General features: G+C 36.5%; 1 protein-coding gene across 1 annotated transcript in view; it reads left to right on the top strand.

The window, feature by feature from the left end:
- Positions 1-18383, top strand: part of jam3b (junctional adhesion molecule 3b) — a 32356-nt gene extending 13973 nt beyond the window's left edge. Inside the window, exons 2-9 of the mRNA XM_059526396.1 lie at positions 11904-11972; positions 12079-12192; positions 12930-13082; positions 13484-13686; positions 15528-15627; positions 15708-15837; positions 16050-16104; positions 16187-18383. Of these exons, the coding sequence (XP_059382379.1) occupies positions 11904-11972; positions 12079-12192; positions 12930-13082; positions 13484-13686; positions 15528-15627; positions 15708-15837; positions 16050-16104; positions 16187-16222 (860 nt within the window). The 3' untranslated portion in view covers positions 16223-18383. The remainder of the gene's footprint in view (positions 1-11903; positions 11973-12078; positions 12193-12929; positions 13083-13483; positions 13687-15527; positions 15628-15707; positions 15838-16049; positions 16105-16186) is intronic.
- The last annotated feature ends 1261 nt before the right edge of the window (positions 18384-19644 follow it).

The following is a 19644-nucleotide window of genomic DNA, read 5'->3' on the forward strand; positions in this document are numbered from 1 at the left end:
GGCATGCGGATGGGCATCGAATGCTCCACATTTTCGCCAAGTGAGCAGGAGCAAAGCATTTCCCAAACAAGAGGGGATCTTCCTGAGCAGGTGATGAAGTGGTTCCTTTTGGGAGGTCACTGCTTGCGTGGTGCTCAGATGGTGTGCGTCCTGAACTGTGAACCCCCCTCACTCTCACCCCACCTGTTTTACTGTAGCATTCCATCTCTGGTCACTTAGACGGCGTATGCGAACTATTTGAGTCTGAAGCATGCCTTTGCAAACATTTGTTGTTTCAGCCTAACTTGCTCTCTTTAAATTCCTCAGGCTTTTTTTTTTTGGTGAAGCACGGGCATATATTACAGATTTCTGCAAAACTCTCACTGTTTTAATTTGTGGTAGTGTTGACACTCAAGTCTCTGAGGACTGATCAGTCTTTCACATGAAACTGAAGATGTTTATGCATAAAGCTCAATACAAGCTGGAAAATTCATTCTGTTTTATAATGGAGTTTATATGAATATTTTGATTACATTAGACTATTTTGTCACGTTTCATTTAAGGTCCAGTTCTTGCTATTAACGGACCATTAATTAAGACTTTTGCCTCAATGAACTCCTAATTTGCTGATTTTTAATAGTTTGTAAGGTTGTTAAGTTTAGGTGTTGGGTAGGATAGGGATGTAGAATATTGTCATGCTGAATAGGCATGCTAATAAGCAACTAGTTAACAATGAGAATTGGTCCCTTACTAAAGTGTTAATAAATATTTTTTCTTAATTTACTGGAGATTTCATGATTAAAAAAGGCCCGAAAAAAAACATAAAAGTATCAAAGTGGTTCATTTGACATGTTGTACTGTATGTCTTGTCTTCTGAATCCAATATTTTATGTGAGAGATTGATTGAAATTTCAGTTTATTGACTTAAAATTATTTACATCTTGGCCTTTTTATTATTTAGTTTTATATATTAAATTAATATATTTAAATTGTACATTACTGTTTAAAAGTCTGGGATCACTGAACTTTTTTCAATGAATTTTATTTTGCAATAATTTTCCTAGCCTGTTTAACTATGGTCTTCTCAAAAAAGCTTAGAGGGAGGGATACTCCCTCACCCCCATCACTTTCATTGCTGTATGAACCAGTCCCTCTATTTGTGATTTTAGCTTAACTGATATGTTACCAAACCAAGCTACAATTCCATAACGTGTAATACACTCTCTATCACAGCCTGGTAAAACAACATCAATACCCTCTGTCCACCACCAAACACCTGGGGTCTTCGCAGGAAATAAAGTCGCTGTTAAATCTTAGTGCATACAAAACTCACATAAACATTCCAAGACAGTTTACAGTCAATATACACACCGAAGTATTCATAAGAATGAACCGGAGTAATACAACTGTTATGGACCAGTAATAAAGAATGGTCCCCCAGATGCCCTGGATCAAAAATCTGTGTTTACAATGAGATGATGGTCCTCACACCATTGTACAAACTTTTTAACCTCCAATTCCAAAGTATAACTAGAAATGTCCATATCTGTAAGTCCTAAGATGGCAGTGTCATCAGAAAACTTATAAAAACTACTTGTACAATCATTTGTGTATAGTGTAAACAAAATGGGAGAACTCACACATCCTTGTGGAACACCTGTCTTCACAACTTTCTGACCATTGGTCAGAAAAGATTGATACCACTTAATGATGTATGGATTCATGAGTGTTAAAGGCCACAAACAGCAGTCTAGCATAAGCCTTGGGGTTTTCAAGATAATAATAATAATAATTCATTACATTTATATAGCGCTTTCCTAGGCACTCAAAGCGCTTTACATAGTCTGGGGGTATCTCCTCATCCACCACCAGTGTGCAGCATCCACCTGGATGATGCGACGGCAGCCATAGTGCGCCAGAACGCCCACCACACACCAGCTTACTGGTGGAGAGGAGACAGAGTGATGAAGCCAATCAGCAGATATGGGGATTGTTAGGAGGCCATGATGGTCAGAGGCCAATGGGCGAATTTAGCCAGGATGCCGAGGTCACACCTCTACTCTTTCCGAAAGACATCCTGGGATTTTTAATGACCACAGAGAGTCAGGACCTCGGTTTAACGTCTCATCCGAAGGAAGATGTTGCAAAATAAAGTTTTATACTTAAATAAAGCATCGCCAATTCCCCATAGCAAAAAAAGAAAAAAGAGTGGTAGTTTGGCTATATATAGCCATATAGGTTTAAAACCGCACATGATGACAGAATTTTCATTTTTGGCTGAATAATCACTTACAATCAGCAAACAAAGAAAGTTGCAACAGTTGTAGAAAGTCGATCCAGCCCTAAAAGAAGCTTTCCCTGGTTGACCTCTCACCTTTCGTATCTGTTCAAAAATACTGACTCACCTGTTGTCTGTTGTCTCAGACCAACACACATTATCTGTGGCCCTCATGCCAGGCTGTTCTGCATTACCTCTGTGGATCTGGCATGAGGATGCGCATTATTCTGACATCAAAGTACACTTCCTCAAACAGGCCGAGTCGGTTTAAACACAGTATAAATCATACTGAGAGTAAACCCTCTCCCGTTTACATTAGAGGCCCTTTGGAGATTCAAAAGCCCAGAAGACTCTCACAGTACTGTTCATGTTAATTAATATCCTCAGATAAATAGGTTTTCTGCTGGATTTTAGTGTTGCTGAAGACCTCAACGTCTGCGTGTTTGGCTGTTTTCCAAATGAAAGGCTTGCATAACCAGCTATATACAGTATTTGCAAAACAGTGCTCATGGATTGATTGGGTTTGCGGTCCTGATTTAAAACTCTCTGTGCTAGTTCATCATTGGTACTGAAGCAAAGTGATGGTGCTGGAGAGAGAAGGCATATTTTATGGTGTTGCTATAGAGCCAGAAGTGAATGTGGCCTGTATTTGCACATTTGCAAATGAAAAGAGAGAAGCGGTCACGAATGAACATACCTTTTTGCAGACTCTAGTACTTGTATAAGCAGCGTATAAGCTGTTTTTCAAATTCTATTCAAATGTAATTATGAAAATTAATTTGATTCTAAGAGAAAATGTAATTAATAAAAAGAAAATCAAGATTTAAAAAAAGACGTAAGATGATTGAGCACATTTAACTTGTTGTTTTCGAGAATTCCCTGTATTATAAATAAGTGATGACTAGAAATCAATCCACAATTACTGATACAAACTAATGTTATGCCTCAGCCAATAGTCATATCGATTTCATTTTTAAATGCACTCTATTTTATAACAGATGCATGTGGCAGAGGTAACGATTTTTAAAACAGCAGCAACAACTTCAGCTCCAACTGTTCAGAGCAGCGAGTAGCACTACACAACATGGCTTTTGTACAAGAGTGCAAACAAAAGGCAATTAACAAGAGATGCTATGGGGGGCCAACGCTGTACTATAGACAATGAGAGTTCAGGGGTTTTTGCTTGGCTTGCTGTTTTAGCACCGATTGTATCTTGAAGAGAGGAGTGAATGCTGCTACAGGGTCTATTATGCAGTTTATAGACTTCCTGATGCTGGTCCAGCCACTGCTCTGTGAGAGTGTGATTCTATAGAGTCTGAGATATTTTCCTGTTTACCCCACTGTTCTTATTTTATTTTATTTTATGTTTTTTTATTTTATTTTATTTATTAGGGTATATATGTTTTAATATGTCATACAACGTATTTATTTATTTTTTTTAGATTATTGTGAGAAAAAGTTACAATTACATGATAAGCATGCTACACCCCCCCCCCCCAAAAAAAGTATTAAAAAAAAAATCCTATCCCAATATTTTGGACCATAGACGTGGAAACACTATGGAAAAGTGGCCTGTCCATCATAGTTTTTATTTTTATTTTTAGTAATATATTTACATACACAACAGTACTTGAGGGTTAAAATTAGTTTTTGTTATATTTTATCAAATATTTTTGTATAATTCTTTAGATAACCTTTTACCAAGATATACCCAAAAAAACTTTTGCCACAAGTTTACTACACTTGTGACATGTAAAGAGTCACCCCGCAGGGTGCTCTTTTCACCTACCCCATTGCATTGTGGGGCAATTCTTTTGAACAGGAAGTGAGGAGGATTATGTACATATCCCTGCTAACTCAACAAGTCTCCAGCCACTGTGGGGTGGCATTATTCAGCTGTCAGCCAATCCGCACCTCGCTGCTTTGCTACACAATCGCATGCTCAACAATAGATGTTGTTTCCAGAACTGGGCCCTTTTAGGACTCTAACAGCTGAGAGAATATACGAGTTAATGTACTTTAGACTTCATCTCACTCTCAAATTTATTAAGCCTGCTCGGGATTTAGCCCAATTTGCCTATGTATTTATCACAGCCCATTATTTAGAGAAGCGTGCAGACCACAGTACGGCTGCAATGACGTTTGTATGTATTCCTCTAATACATCATCATAAAGACATCGTCAGAAATCTGGACGCATCACCATCTCATATCGTTTAATGTCACAAGTTAGAGAAGACAAGCTTTTTCTTTATGTTTCAAGGCACACGCTTGTACTGCCACCGCTCTTGAAGAAGGCTCTGGCAGAAATTACAGTCCTAATTAGGATTAAGGAAGAGGTCAGTGTGCTTGTTCTAGAATGTGAGGCATTTGCAGTGAGCGGGGATGACGCCATCTGTGCTGAAAGCAGTGAGCGGCTAATTCTGGAGCCGAGTGCGACACGATTTACAGATTTCGGCTGGAGCTTCACGGCGAATACGGGATCCTCCGATCAGCTGATTCGGTGAGCTAAATTAAGGCCTTTTATCACTGACAGAGGAGATAAGCATAGTCTAAATATTGTGTGCATATATGCAAATGCATTTCATATCTCTCATTATCAGTTTCTGTGAAAAGCAGTTGCTGAAATGGCATCCGGGAGCCACGAGGGTGAAAACTAAGCCTCCAGTAGATCTTATTGGGGGACGGTCAGTGATCCCAGCTGCCTATGAATGGTACAGGAGGAGATGCACAGCTCTGACTTACCTGCAAATGCAACCAATTAGTATGCCACACAGTCTCTGCCTGCTGTTGACAACTGCTATAAATAGCAAAGGCTTCTCCAGCGGTAACCTGTTCTCACCCCTGTGGAAAATAACTCATGGTCTTGCAACATATAACTGCCCTCTGAATAATCACGAACCTGTGTTGGGAGACGTTCAATGATGGTGGTTAATCGAGGCTGCATTTTAACCCTCATGTTCTGTGCGGGGGTCTCTGAGACCCCAGGGCCATTTTAATAGCTTGAAAAGCACTTACAGATCAAGTTGATACGTCAAGGCTTTTCCTACATTTACTTATGAACAAATGAATGTTAAAAACTATATTGAATTAATGATGATAGGGGTCTCGGGGGCTTTAGATTTGTACACATTTTGCACACACTTTAGATTATTATTTTTTTCATTATTGTATTGTATTGTATTTTTATTTAATTTTATTTATTTTTATTTTGTTTATTTCATTTTATATAAGGTTGAAGTGATGCTCAAGCATCTCAAATTGAAGGCAGAGAAACACTGTGGAAAGATGGCCATAGTACTTTTTATTTTAAAATGTTCTTTTTTTATTTCATTATTTCTATTAAATGAGAGTATTTTTATATAATTTTTGACCTTAACAGTTTTAAAAGATAAAACAAAATTGTATCTTTATAAAATTTTTACAGAACTTTATTTTCTAATAGGCCTATTTAGCAAATATTTGTATACATTTTTTTTTTAATTGTGCCACTCAAAAGTGATCCGCCTTTGTACTGTTGCTATCAGGAATGCTTTTGTTCTGCCATCAGGCCCTGTCCTGATTAATTTACTATTCATTCACTCCCACTGCCCGAAACTGTGTCACAAAACAAAGGTTTCGATTGGTGTCCATGTGGACTTCAACCATGTGATGTGTGACACTAAACAAGGGGTCTATTTTTATTGGGAAAAAAGTGGTGATATAATCAAGCCTAGTTATTTCATGTGACTGGAATGTGAGGTGGAAAGTATTCCTAATATGACCTATCTGTGAAATACATTTCACTGTACTGCTTTTTGATGCCAAAATATAATATTTCCAAATGCAATCAACTGAAGCCATACTCCGTTATTTTGATCTTCCATCACTAAATCATACCTGACTGTCAAAATCTCACCTCATTTGAAGCTTGTTGCCATGCAGAAGGGGCATAATGGGATACAGGACTGAGATGTGGAATGGGAGATACGCACACCGGTCCTATGAACTCCAGTCGGCTGGAGGACAAAAGGAAAGGGGGCCTCCTGCAGTAACTAATGCTGACGCAAAGTGACATGTACTCAGGCATTCTGTGACACCGCTGCCCCTCTCTCACTGGCTCAGTTCAAGCTTAGTCTTTGACCTGGCTAGATCAGAGGGAAGCTCGGCTGGAGTCAGGCGCTCAAATACCTCCAAGAGAGCCTACAGCATCCACACGTGAATGCAAAAATTACAAATGCAAAGAGCAGAGCCTCTGGCAAAAAGTGAACTGTCACAGACCACCAAATTTAAAAGTAATGCAAATGAATCCTGTTGCACGTGCAGTCTAGTCTACCTAGATTTACCTCATCTATATATCTATTGGTCTATCTGTCTGTCCAGATAAACAGAAATTATATATTTAAAAAGGTGTATGTATACATATTTATGTATGTCTGAACACAGAGAAATGGCATAGAAAAAAATCCTCACTCAGAAATTGCGTCAAAAAATTATGTTTAACACACTGAATGTGACTTATATATTTTATTTATATATTTAGTTTAGCTTATTTTTGGCATATATTACATATATAGGATCTGTATGTTGACAGACGTCTTGAGATGTTGCATGCCATTTTCTGGCATCCCACCACAGGTGGTGTGTTTCTAAGATGCTGCGTAAAGTTAAAAATAGTCAAACTTTTGAAAAGGTGTCTCAGTTCCCCTGTTTTCTGTTCATTCCTTTTGTTTTTCGTCTACTTGTTTTTGAACACAGGAACACTTCTTATGTAAAGGCTCTATAAGTATAAAAAGTAAAAAAAAAATCAAAAGTCATTTTAAAAAGGCTGCACATCTTCATAAAGACAATGAACATTCCTCCTAATGTAGACCACAGCAAGTCAGTGTTGTGTTTTCATCAGAGGTGCAGTTCAAGAGGAATGCCTGCTTGTTCTACACTTGCACTTTGAAGTGACGCCTAGTGACATTTGCTCAGCAGCTGAAGGAATATCAGAGGTATTTTCGTTGTGGAGATTGCCTTATCTTATACTATTTTTAGTCTTGGTGGAACAAGAAGCAAACCTATTTCTTCCTTGATAGAAATCTAACAGTTCACAACAGTAATGGGACTTTGGGAATATGTTATGTATAAGAATCATTTTTCTCAATTGAATGAAAACCAGAGAATAAAGTTAGATCCAACATGAGGGTTACATAGAAATGAACAAGATGTACAGCCGATGTAATGACTGTGTCTAGTTCCCTGAGGTAACTTCTTCTCAGCTTTCATTATTAGATGTCTTCACTTGAGATTAGATGTAACTGATGAGCCTGAGGGCAGAGCAAGAGATCATTACTGTCATTTCTCCAGCAACTTGGGAGTTTTTTTAGACTGTAACCGACTGAATATTCAACTTCAGACCTTTAAAAATGAAGATTTCTTCCTTAATCTTATGCACTTATTCAAAAGAGTCTTTGTTTAACCTTTCTGACTAGTAACACCCATGCAAATAAAACCACAGCAGACCTAAATGTGTAAATAAAGGAGATAAAAATGTAGACGGCTGAGGTAATTCATTTGGGCAGCATCAGGAGAGTAAGAGCCGTCCACAGCTGTAAAAACACCACCATTACTGACTCAAAGCTTAAAACACTACACTTCTGTTGATGGCGTTGTTTTCATGAGTTCTAAGAGGTCAGCTAAGCTACTTTCCCTAGAGCAGGTGGGATGTCCTACGCAGGAGATTATTTGTAGAGGGGGTTTAACACTGCCACGTCAAGTATTGAGGTGACTGGCTTCATGAGTAGCCTTATCTCAACAGAAATGCATCTTCACATGGGTTTTTTCTCTTGTAAATGTGTGCTTATTAGAGAATATTGATATACAGTGGGCATGAATATTTTTGCATGGAGTAAAGTGACTTTCATATGTACAGCTTTGGGGAAAAAAATCCAAGATGGCAGATGAAAAGTTGATTATAACTATAATTTAAACCATTTTTCCCAGAATTTGTCTGAATCAGTCAGTCACTGTGAGGCTCGCTTTTTGTCCATTAAGATGCTCCCTTAGAAGCCAGCTGCCTATGTAGGCGGTAGGTAGCCCTATAGGATTCAGAACAGAGTCTTAATTCCTTCTGTCAGCGTCAACCAAAAACAAATGCCAAAATGCCCATGAGATGAACCGTGAATTTAAAACATGTTGTCTCCTTTGTTATTTCTCAATGGTTTCGAAATCCGACACTCAAGTTTATACCATGCATCTACACAAGTGTTCGTACAGGATCGGAGGGTGTTGTGTAAGAAACACACGCCTCAGCGAAGTCACACTGGGAATATTGCTGTGCAGTTATCCATGTGTCAGTGGAAGAGGATTTGCGACCTCTTCCACATCATGAATTGTTCAGAACTACAAACATGCGGATCATTTTAAAGCTGCGGGGGCAGAGCCCGAGTTCAGCTCTCCATGTGATATGGCTTCTCCAGCTTTAGAATCTATTCCAGTTGGATACGATCAACATCCAATCAAATCCCAGTGAAGTAGACCCGGGATGTGTAATGAATGGCTCTGTGGGCATCTCTTTCTCAGCCAGTGAACACCCCCACCCCCCTCCCCCCTGCAAAATGAATCAATGCTGCAGTTCAAAAATAACAAGGAATATTATCCACTTCATGCATTGCTGAGTGAACCGCATGTGTTGAATGCTCTCTGACAGGCTGCATCAGAGCAGAATGTGTTTCGGCCGGTTGCAGATCTCGATGCAGGGTGTGGTGGGGTTTAAACTCTGCGCTGTGGAGGTTGTCCAAACAACCCCATGATTCTGGCCGTATAACTCATTTCTCTGTGGTGTAATGTTTCTCCATAAGCCATCATGCTGAGTTAGGTGTCGATGCCAGGATTAGAAAATGGCTTCCTCGAATAGGCCGACCCCTTTGTTGACCTTTTTCACCATCGTGGCGTGGTCCATTCGTGCGGTTTTGAAGAAGCATTCCAGGCATGATGTTGATTGCTTCAAAATATTAATTTAGACTTGTCCCTCCTTTTCTTAAAAAGAAAAAGAAAATAAATGATAAAATAATGATTTAAGAGCAGAAATGTGAAGCATATATTTTTTTAAAAAGCACTAGTTCAAAAGTTTGATGATATCTTTTAGGAAGTAATATTTCTATTTATCAAGGATGCATTTAATTTATCAAAAGTGACTGTTAAGAAATGTATAACGTTACAAAAGATTTCAAAATCAGCAAATTAGAATTTGTAAAGGATCATGTGACCCTTGAAGACTGTAGTAAAGGCTGCTCAAAATTCAGCTTTTCCATCACATATATTTTTTGTATTTTAATACATTTTAAAAATCAATTATTTCTATTTTAAATTGTAATAATATTAAACATATTACTGTTTTTATGTATTTATTTGATCACATAAATACATAAATATAACTTGATATACCTTCACACTTAAAATGTTTGTAAGCATTTTTTCACAATCAAATCATGTTAAAATGCATATTGTTTACGTCTTGTGGCAAATATTGAAACAGTATTTTAGTGTTTACAGCTCAATTCACTTCCAATATAAGTACATCAATGTTAGCCAGACCCTTTTTTAAAAAGTAAAAAAAGGGATGGGTGGAAATTACATTTTTTGATAATCAACATTGTGCCACAAATACTATCCATTGCGGTGATATGGAAATCTCTCTCTCTCTCTCTCTCTCTCTTTCTATTATATTATTCAGTTCTGTAATGCCTAGGATTTTACCGGGGCATTACACTAAGATTACTGAAGAGAACCAACAGTTATGCCTCTAAAGGAAGAAGTAGAAGATTAAAGCTGTGCTAGGATTGTCACATCTCATCCAGCTGTGCTCTCCAAACAGGAAGAGAGAGGTCAGGATATGTAGGTCATAGAGCACCTGCCTTGTTTGAGGGCTCAATTATTCCTCAAATGGCATCAGACCACAGACACTTCACCCGACAGGACAGACTTTACATCACTGGTGAGGTGAGGTGTATGGAGGCGAACATTACTGACACTAGCTATGGTGAGCACCAGCCTCCTATTTGATGATATGTTAGGACAGGATGTGGCAGGCAGAAAAAGGAGACGGGAGACAACACCACCACTTCCTGCCCGTCTAGAGTGGCCAGTGGCCTTCGTGTCCTCCATATGGCTGGATAAGATTGAAAAAGAGGATGTAAGCTTGTGTGGATGTGTTTGTGTGTGAGGTGTGTGTGAGGGGTGGGGGGGGGGCATCCTGCATCCTTTCCGATTACGTCATTGCACTGATCTGCACCTCTTATAAGTTCTAAATTAAAAACTAATATTTAGTCATGCCTAATTGATCTATCTGACTAAAGGAAATTGTGAAGACAATATTTTATATTTTAAAGTATGACATCCATTGCATACTGTTTTATACACAATAAACAACATTGTTTTAGCTTTACAGTCTATTCAGACCCTTATCTGTCATTACAATGGTCTCAAAATAGGGCTAAAAATATGTGACAATTATTCCAAATCTAGTCTGGAAAATTATTGTTTGTGCATGCTGATTTCATTAGAGTAAACCAGTGTTGTTATTATCCAATACTAAAACAATTATTCTATCGTAACTGAAATTTAATTGAAAAACTTAAACTTTAATATATTAAAATATTTAATGAAAAGTATAAAAAGTTGCCTTTGCAAATAAGTGAAATAAGTCTGAAGTTAAAGTACTAAAAAGATTAAAACTAAAACCGAAATAAAAGTAAAATGTGTGTCTTTCTCAATTTTTTACCACAACACACTGATGTGCTTTCTCAGTCATATTTGCTGCTACTTCTGTTGTATTGCTACCCTTGTTCTGTGTTAGATGGATGAATTCTCAAGAGCCTTGGCCCAAAATACAATCATCAAAGATTCATAAAAATTATCCCTAGCAATCAAATGGCCATTAAAATTTCAGTGCCCTGAATATATGCTCTGTCATAAAAAAAACAATGTTTTTGATAGTTATATTAAAGATTATGACACAAAATGATCTTATTCCAGTATCTGATTGTAAATGGTGTTTGATTGCTAAAATTGCTTTTACCCAACCAGCTATTCATAGAGAGTTAACCTTTAACCTTTTTAAAGTGGTAAAGAAAGTGATAAGGTTTATAGGTCATGTTCTATGCAAATATAACACTGTTTTGTCTTCTTCTGTGAACCTCGATTAATAGATTCATTTAAATTCTTTTAAACATTTTCTTGATGTTGGACAAAAACGATGAGACACAAATTTCTAAAATTAGTATGAACTTCAAAGTTGACCTTTTTGATTAAGCATGTTTATTAGCGACTTCATGCACTTAGCGAGCCCCCTGGCCTTCACTTTAAAGCAGCCAGCTGTTTTTCATAACAGAACTGAGACTGCTTGTCAGTCTACACAATTATTTGTGGTGAAACGCTTTTACATTAGTGATGTTTGTTGTGAGAGTGAAACTAAAAATGGCTGGTAATATATCCGTTCACAGCTCACAGTGATTCGAAGAATGTGTGCTGTCAGGGTAGAAGTTAATTGAGTTTCAGAAATCATATATACATTGGTACTAATATCACATGTGGTTTAGACCGTAACGATACCCCCCCACCCCCTAATGTCAAGTTGTTAATTCAACCTAAAACTGATGTTTGTTTGTGTCTTCTCACTGCAGGCTACATCAGCACCTTGGCAGTCATCCTCAAGACGACGAATGCTAAACCATGGGTCAATGAGTTTGAATGTAAGGCTGAGTAATTTGCTCCCCAGCAGTCGTTAGCTGCTGATTTTAACATTAAACAGGCTAATGGAACTGCTCACGAGCTCTTTCGCTTTCTCTCCCTATGCAGCGATCGAGCTGTCCTGCATGATAGAGTCAATCACCACTTCTAATCCAAGAATAGAATGGAAGAAGATTAAGAAAGGAGAGCCAAGTTATGTATATTTTGAAAAAGAAATAGCAGGTAAGCTATACAACACTCTACTGAATACTGTGCCATACAACACATTGAGTAATGCTTTATAATAAGGTTCAAGTTGCTAACATTCAGTTAATGCAATACTTGACATGAAATTACAGTATATTTCTACAAGATTTAATAATGTTGGTTAATGTTAATTTTTACATAAACCACTATTAAAAGATTCGGGTCTGTAAGATTATATATATATATATATATATATATATATATATATATATATATATATATATATATACATATATATATATATATATACATATATATATACATATATACATATATATATACATACATATATATATACATATATATATATATATATATATATATATATATATATACATATATATTATTAATTATATATTAAAAACTTATAAACAGTCAATAATGTAGTATTTATTATGTTATATGTTATTACTGTCATATATTAGTTATTACAAATTAACCTGCATTTAATTAATGTGTGTTGTTTATTGTTAGGTCAAGATAGCTAAACTTTTACTTATATCAAATTGAAAATTATTAAAGTGTTCATGTGTTTTGTTTATTCAGCTAATGTTGAAAACGATTGTGTTTTCTCACATTCTATCAGTGTTTAGTAAGGATTTTAACTTTTGGAGTATAATTTTAAGTCCCACATTTAATGAAAAACACTTATGTAGCAGCTTTTCTTCCACCTTTTCAACTGTGAATCATCCAAATTTTTGTATTTTTTCCAGGTGACTTGGAAAAGAGAGCAAGAATTCGAGAACCTGCGTCCTTATTCATTCTCAACGCAACAAGAGCCGACACTGCTGATTACCGCTGTGAAGTCACTGCCCCAAACGACCAGAAATCCTTTGATGAGATTTTGATCTCACTCACTGTAAGAGGTGAGGGCTCCTCTCAAATAATTCTGCATTCATTAATTGCTCAGTCCATAATGTGCTATAATGTGTCAAAGTATACATACGTTTGAGAGGAATTTTGAATTTGTTGTAGACGTAGCATTGTTTGTACTTCCCAACTGCTATGATGTAACATGAGACAGAGCGGCGGGCCAACGCACCCACCCTTGGCGCACATTTGAGGATGCTTGCAGCTCTAACTCTACAGGGCGTGTTCAGAGCTATATGAGGAAACCTCTGAAACTGCATCTGAGTTTAATCAGGGGTCTAAAAGGGGAAAGAGCAGCATGTTCAGTTGGCCAGGATGTTTGCAGTTGGAGTCACTAAGGTGCATGTGAGGATGCTTTCTCTTCTCTGATATGATTTTTTTTATGTGTGCCATGCAGTGAAGCCCGTTGTGCCCAGATGCTCTGTACCCAAGTCCGTCCCGGTAGGCAAACCGGCAGAGCTGCATTGCTTGGAGGACGAGGGCTACCCAAAGTCCCAATACCAGTGGTTTCGCAACAAGGAGGAAATCCCAGACGATCCCAAGAGCAGCCCAAAGTTCTTCAACTCCACCTACACCTTGAGCGGAGAGACTGGCACTCTGGTGAGTTCAGAAAAAGAGGCAATGGGGTAGGCACAGGGATATTTTTGGGGAGCCAGTTGATGTGCGATGGGCTCAGCCATGAAGGGAATCTGCTGCCCTCATTTGCACATTCCAGAGTGCCATTCTCCACCATTTGTATTCTGTGCCCTCGTCAACCTTCACACCACTTTTTAAAGTCTGACCTGCGCTGCAGAACAGCCTCTTCCCTCTGAGGAGACAACCTCTGAAGAGTTTACTGTGTCTTTTAAGATCTGCAAGAGCCTCGTTCAACACTTTTATAACATACACATACACAAAGATGCTTCTAGGCTTCATTTTTTGATGAGAAAGTCCTTTAAATTCAGTTAAAATTTCATCATGTCATATTAATTAATTTTAATAAGTTTTGGAATCTAATCTTGGGTGACTAAAAACATTTTAGTTGATGCAAAAGTTTAAAAATATTTAAACATTTAGTATATTAATTTGTAAAAAAAAAAAAGTGGTCACCCTTTATTTTAAGGTCCAATTCTCACTATTAACAAACCATTAACTATGACTTTTGCCTCAGTATACTTCTAATTTGCTGATTTTTAATCTTAAGATAGTTGTTAAGTTTAGGAATTAGGGATGTAGTATGTGATCATTCAGAATATGTGCTTTATAAGTACTAATAAACAGCCAATATGTTATGAATAGGTATGCTACTAAGCAAGTAGTTAATAGTGAGAATGGGTCCCTATACTAAAATGTTACCAAAAAAGTTTAGTATTTTTTTCTTGACCGATTTTAGACATAATAAAAAAAAATTTAAATGCACAAAATGTTTAAAATAGTGGTCGACCAATATATCTCTAAGGCCGATGCAGTTATTTGATAAATGCCAAATATCGGCCGATAAGTTTTTCTGCTTGGCCGATGTGTTCGCGGGACTTATATTTTGACGGCGCTTAGCGCGACAGCGCCTGAGCGCACACAGCGCTCACACGCTCTCTGTTGTTCATCGTTGTCGTAAACAGTTCTTTCTAACAAGTATCTAACAAGTCTGTCTAATAATCAGATAGAATGATTAAACAAAGGAATTCATGTATACATAAAGTATTATAACAATTGCTTTTATATTAGGCCTATTAGTAATAGAAAGGCAAACATTATAATACTTTCCCATTTGCCTTCAGCATTAAGCAAATAACATTACGCATTTTTATAATTTAAACAAATCTTTGAATGACTAATGAACATTTAATTTCACAAACCTTGCAAACTTAGTCGAATCCAGCTGTGAGATCTTGTGAAGTGTGTATGTGTATCCAGCATGATCGCGTGTTCTCTGTGTAACAATCAGTCCGTGTGAATTGAATGTTTTTTTATTTAAACTCGTGATTTCAAATTATGTTGCGCTTCACGCATTTGCCCACTGTCATATTCATATCATTTTCACTGTGTGCTGGTATGTAAAATGAGGGTTACCCTGGCTTTATTTGAAAAATATTATTCCCATTGCACACAAACTTCCCAGAATACTTAGTGTCCTGTTGATTACAGTGTTTACTTCTTTTTTTTTTTTTTTTTATTAAATATTTATTTATTTGTGAAAAATACCTTGTCATCTAAAGTGTAAGTATGTTTATTTTACACATTTCTTTTTTTTTATCCATTGTCAAATGATTTCTGTCAAATGTTTTTTTTTTTTTTTTTTTTTTTTTTTTTTACAATTACAAATACAATTATAATTTGAAAAACTATTATAATGTTTAATGCATCCTAACTAAATAAAAAGAGATATTTTTTAAATCATACCGAGTCCGAACATTATCCAAAACGAGTCGTCAACTTAAACCACTGTAATGTATGATCTTCAGAAATTCAATGCGGTCAGGAAGGAGGATGCTGGAGAATACTACTGCAGAGCCAGGAATGAGGCTGGGTTCTCTGAATGTGGAGCGCAGATGATGGAAGTTTGTACGTATTTTGCTCACCTTTTCACATGTGATAAGGACACCCTGCAAAGCCATGATCTCACACTTGGCCTTTATCTGCAGATGACATCAACATAGCTGGAATCATCCTGGGCGTAGTGATTGTGGTGACGGTGCTTCTGTGTATAACAGTGGGCATCTTCTGTGCCTATAAACGAGGCTACTTCACCAGCCAGAAGCAGACGGGAAACAAGTAAGCACACGACTTTGACAGCGACTTCTGAGTCACACTCTGTCCCAGAGCAGTTTTGACTCACCGTTTTATAGCTTTTTTCCATTTCATCACCCAAGGAGTTCCTGAATGTTTCCAGCTCAGTCCTAACATCACATGTAGTCTGTTCAGATATTTAAAATACAAAAAGGTTTTGCAGATGTCAAACTGACAGGTTCTATTTTTCTCCTCAGTTACAAAGCTCCCGCAAAAGGAGATGGAGTGGACTATGTCAGAACAGAGGATGAGGTATGGGGAAATAGAGAGATGTTATTTTTTTATTAAGGCTTCCAAGAGTTTAACCTCCTTTACTCAATCTTTTCTCTTTCAGGGGGATTTCCGACACAAATCCTCGTTTGTCATCTGAGAGGAGGAAGACGGGTGATGGAGGAGATGTGGAATTTCGTTTGAAAGTTATTATTGGCGCTATTATACCTCGCAGACACAAATCCCCAAATGAGGACATCGACGTCGGAGCTGCCATTGTACGTGCCTCGCTTTACGGCACGTCTGCAACAACACAATTTGTATTTGCCAAAGGTGAAAAAATAATCATGTCTGATCACTGTTTAAAGACACTATATGTCACTTGTTATTTGTTTAATTCAACTTTTACAGCCCCTTTTTACTAAAATTTCACCTACTGTATTGTCCAATTTCAGTAGAACCAGACATATAGCAAGAAAACGTTTTCCTCGAATCTTCTGTCTTTTTAAAACATTTATTTTGTACTAGGTAAATTTGTCAGACTATTTTTGATGGAATATATTTTAAAATGCCTACAAATAAAAAATACAAGAATTACTTTTTTTAAATATTTGTAAAATACTAACCTGGAAGCCAGTACTTATTCTTTTTAATTTGGTTATGAAAGAAACCATTTCCACCAACATCCCAAACTCTGTTTTAGTCATTCAACAAAAAAAGTAATGTACAAGACCACTCGATGTGTGGATGTTTTGTTTTCCGTTCAGTTTTTAAATCCTTTCAATGGTATATCCAGCGACACCGGCTTCAATCAAAGGTCTTATGTACTTACTATACTGCTGGGATTTCATGTTAATCGTGAAAGGACGTTCCATGTTCATGTTTGTAGATAGTCTTAGACAGTGAGTATCTTCAGAATATTTTGAAAGACCAGGGCTGCGTATCCTTGATTTTAAGTGTCCTTCTATGCTAGCTGTTTATCTTGTATATAGTGAATATACTGTCTAGGTTGTTTATTTTTTATTATAATTTTTTCTTCTATTTTTCTCGCTCCACATTTGAGTGAGAAACGCTCTCTGTGTTACTTTTTAACTTAACAGGGTTTGTTTGTTGGCTAACTGTACTGGTTGTAAATAGATCCACTGTGAGCTACACTGTGCATAAGAAGTTTCTGGTTTAACCAAACGTTGAATGAGGCAAATATGACACTCTTTCCATGGAAAAGCGAAATGGTCATGGTACAGAGGGGATCTGCCTTATTAATACATTAACAATCTGGAACAATGTACACTTCCATAGCAATGATAATGGATAAATTTGGACTATTCACACATACTTTTGAAGATGTTAAAGGGTGCAATCCGCTGAAACGAAATGCTATTGATAATATTTTGAGTAAAACCATTTTATTTTATTCTACCATGTTCTCAGAAAACTTCTGAAGCTAACTTCTGAAGAGAATCATAAATCATTCCTCTTAAGTGCCTTCCTCTGTAGACGGTGACAATAATGCTGTTTTCAATCGTTTAATGCTGTAGCAGTTAATTGGAATATGCAGAACAATTTTTCTAATTCACATCTAATTCATCGCTCTTAAACCAGGTCAAGATTAGAAAATAACAGGTGTTTGAGAGGAATGATAATGTTCTGCGCTCACTGTTTTGGTCACGCATATCTAATATTATATATTTTACTGTAAATAGACATGTAGTTGTTCATTGTTTTGTTTTTTTTCTTTTTCATTGACATAGATATTCTATTATGTATTAGTGCCTAAATGTAGAATGAAATAATGTTTCAGGAGGACAGAGCACTAGTGTTAATTCAGCAGATGGAATTGGAAATTCATAATTTCACTAGACATGTGCGATATATTATTGATTTATATAGTAAGTTAGAAAGCGAGGTATAGCCTACATTATGGGTCACACAGCCCAATGTCCCTGCATATGTCACTGTGAGGGAAAATTTGTGGTTTTGAGAGAAAAAAGAAAAGAAAGCAGGGATAGCTGTACCAAATACTGACTGCCAAAAGAGCATTTTCTCCAATTCCAGTATTATTCTGCTCCCAGTTCTCTTTCTTTTGTTTATTTTGTTTATAACTATTGAAAAAGATTTCTTGGAAGCTGAGTTCAGATGTTTTTCACACATTTTAGTTTCTGTGGAGTTTGTGGTTGTTTTGGAGACAGCTGGAATTTGAAGTGAAACATATTTCATTTACTGAATTCATGTAATGTCCCGATGGTTTGGGACCGGTGCAAATCCTGTGTGAATTCTTGAACAGTATGCTTGTGATTAATAAAACTCACTTCTTAAATTCATTATGTTGTTATTGGGCCGATCATTTAAAGGTGCATAGTCTGCATACAGTGTTTTACACAAAAATCTTGACTTTTGAAAATCCTGTAGGCCTACACTGTAAAGAGATAAAGGCTCCAGGCATATAAGTAGTCTAATAAAAGCAGATTTATTTTAGACTTTTTTTGTTGTTGTTGTTAAAGGCAAATTGCTTATTTTAACCATAGAGTGGTTAACACTGACATCAGTGTTGTAGCAAGTCAGCCCCGGGCCAATGTGCAAAAAAAAAATAATAATTGCACAGGCGTCCCCCAGACGATATGGGCTCCCCATAACTTATTGATTTTTCTGACGTAAATAATATTACGTGACCATTCACAAACTGTTTTAATTATGGTATAAATGTGTTTTCATTTCCATTTTCACCCTAACTTCATGCAATAGCATGATTTTATTGTCATAATTTTGACTTTATTCTTGAAATATTATGACGTTAATCTTATTTAGTTATTTTTTCTGAATGGCACTAAAATGCCGCTCTAGGCTATTTGTACTTAATGCAAACATAATCTTGGCACAGCCAATTATTTCGTTTTAAAGTAGTAATTTATATCATTTTATAAATATATTTATCATGTCAGTGAGGTAAGTATTTGCTGAGTTTCGGTTCTGCTTTTGTGAGGCATTTCTGCACAACTGTGACTGCAGAAAGCCACCCTGTGTTTGTTTTATTTATTTTACTAAAGTGCAATGCTTTGTTGATATTGTGAGTGCACACAAATAAAAGTAGATACTTTGCAGTTCCAAATGATGTATACTCTTACCTCTATGAGGACAAATTATGGCGTATTTTAAGTTTAAGCCTCCTATTAACTTTGGGGTCAATTTGACCCCATTCAATATTTAACGTCTATAAATACATTATTTAAAAAAAACTAATTTTCTTCAGATTCAATGAATTTTCCTAATTTAAATTGGGACAACTCTGTAAACATAAAATTAACCTGCTGATATTTTTTAAATGTCCTGTACACATTTTGTAGCATCGGTGTTCCTTGGGGTCAATTTGACCCAAGACTCTTAGCTGTATAAAGCATACGAAATATAGAAATTTCACACAAATTTGTTTTAGTTGTTTTATTGAGGTCACTATAACATGTTATAATTATATAATGTTCACTATAATTTTACATATTCAATATTATATTCAAAAAAACTTTCCTCTGTTTTAGGGCTCTACCTGACATAACCGTATCTGAAGTAGTTCACATGACATGGGACATA

Source organism: Carassius carassius, chromosome 36 (genome assembly GCF_963082965.1).
Source record: "Carassius carassius chromosome 36, fCarCar2.1, whole genome shotgun sequence".
Lineage (NCBI taxonomy): Eukaryota > Metazoa > Chordata > Actinopteri > Cypriniformes > Cyprinidae > Carassius > Carassius carassius.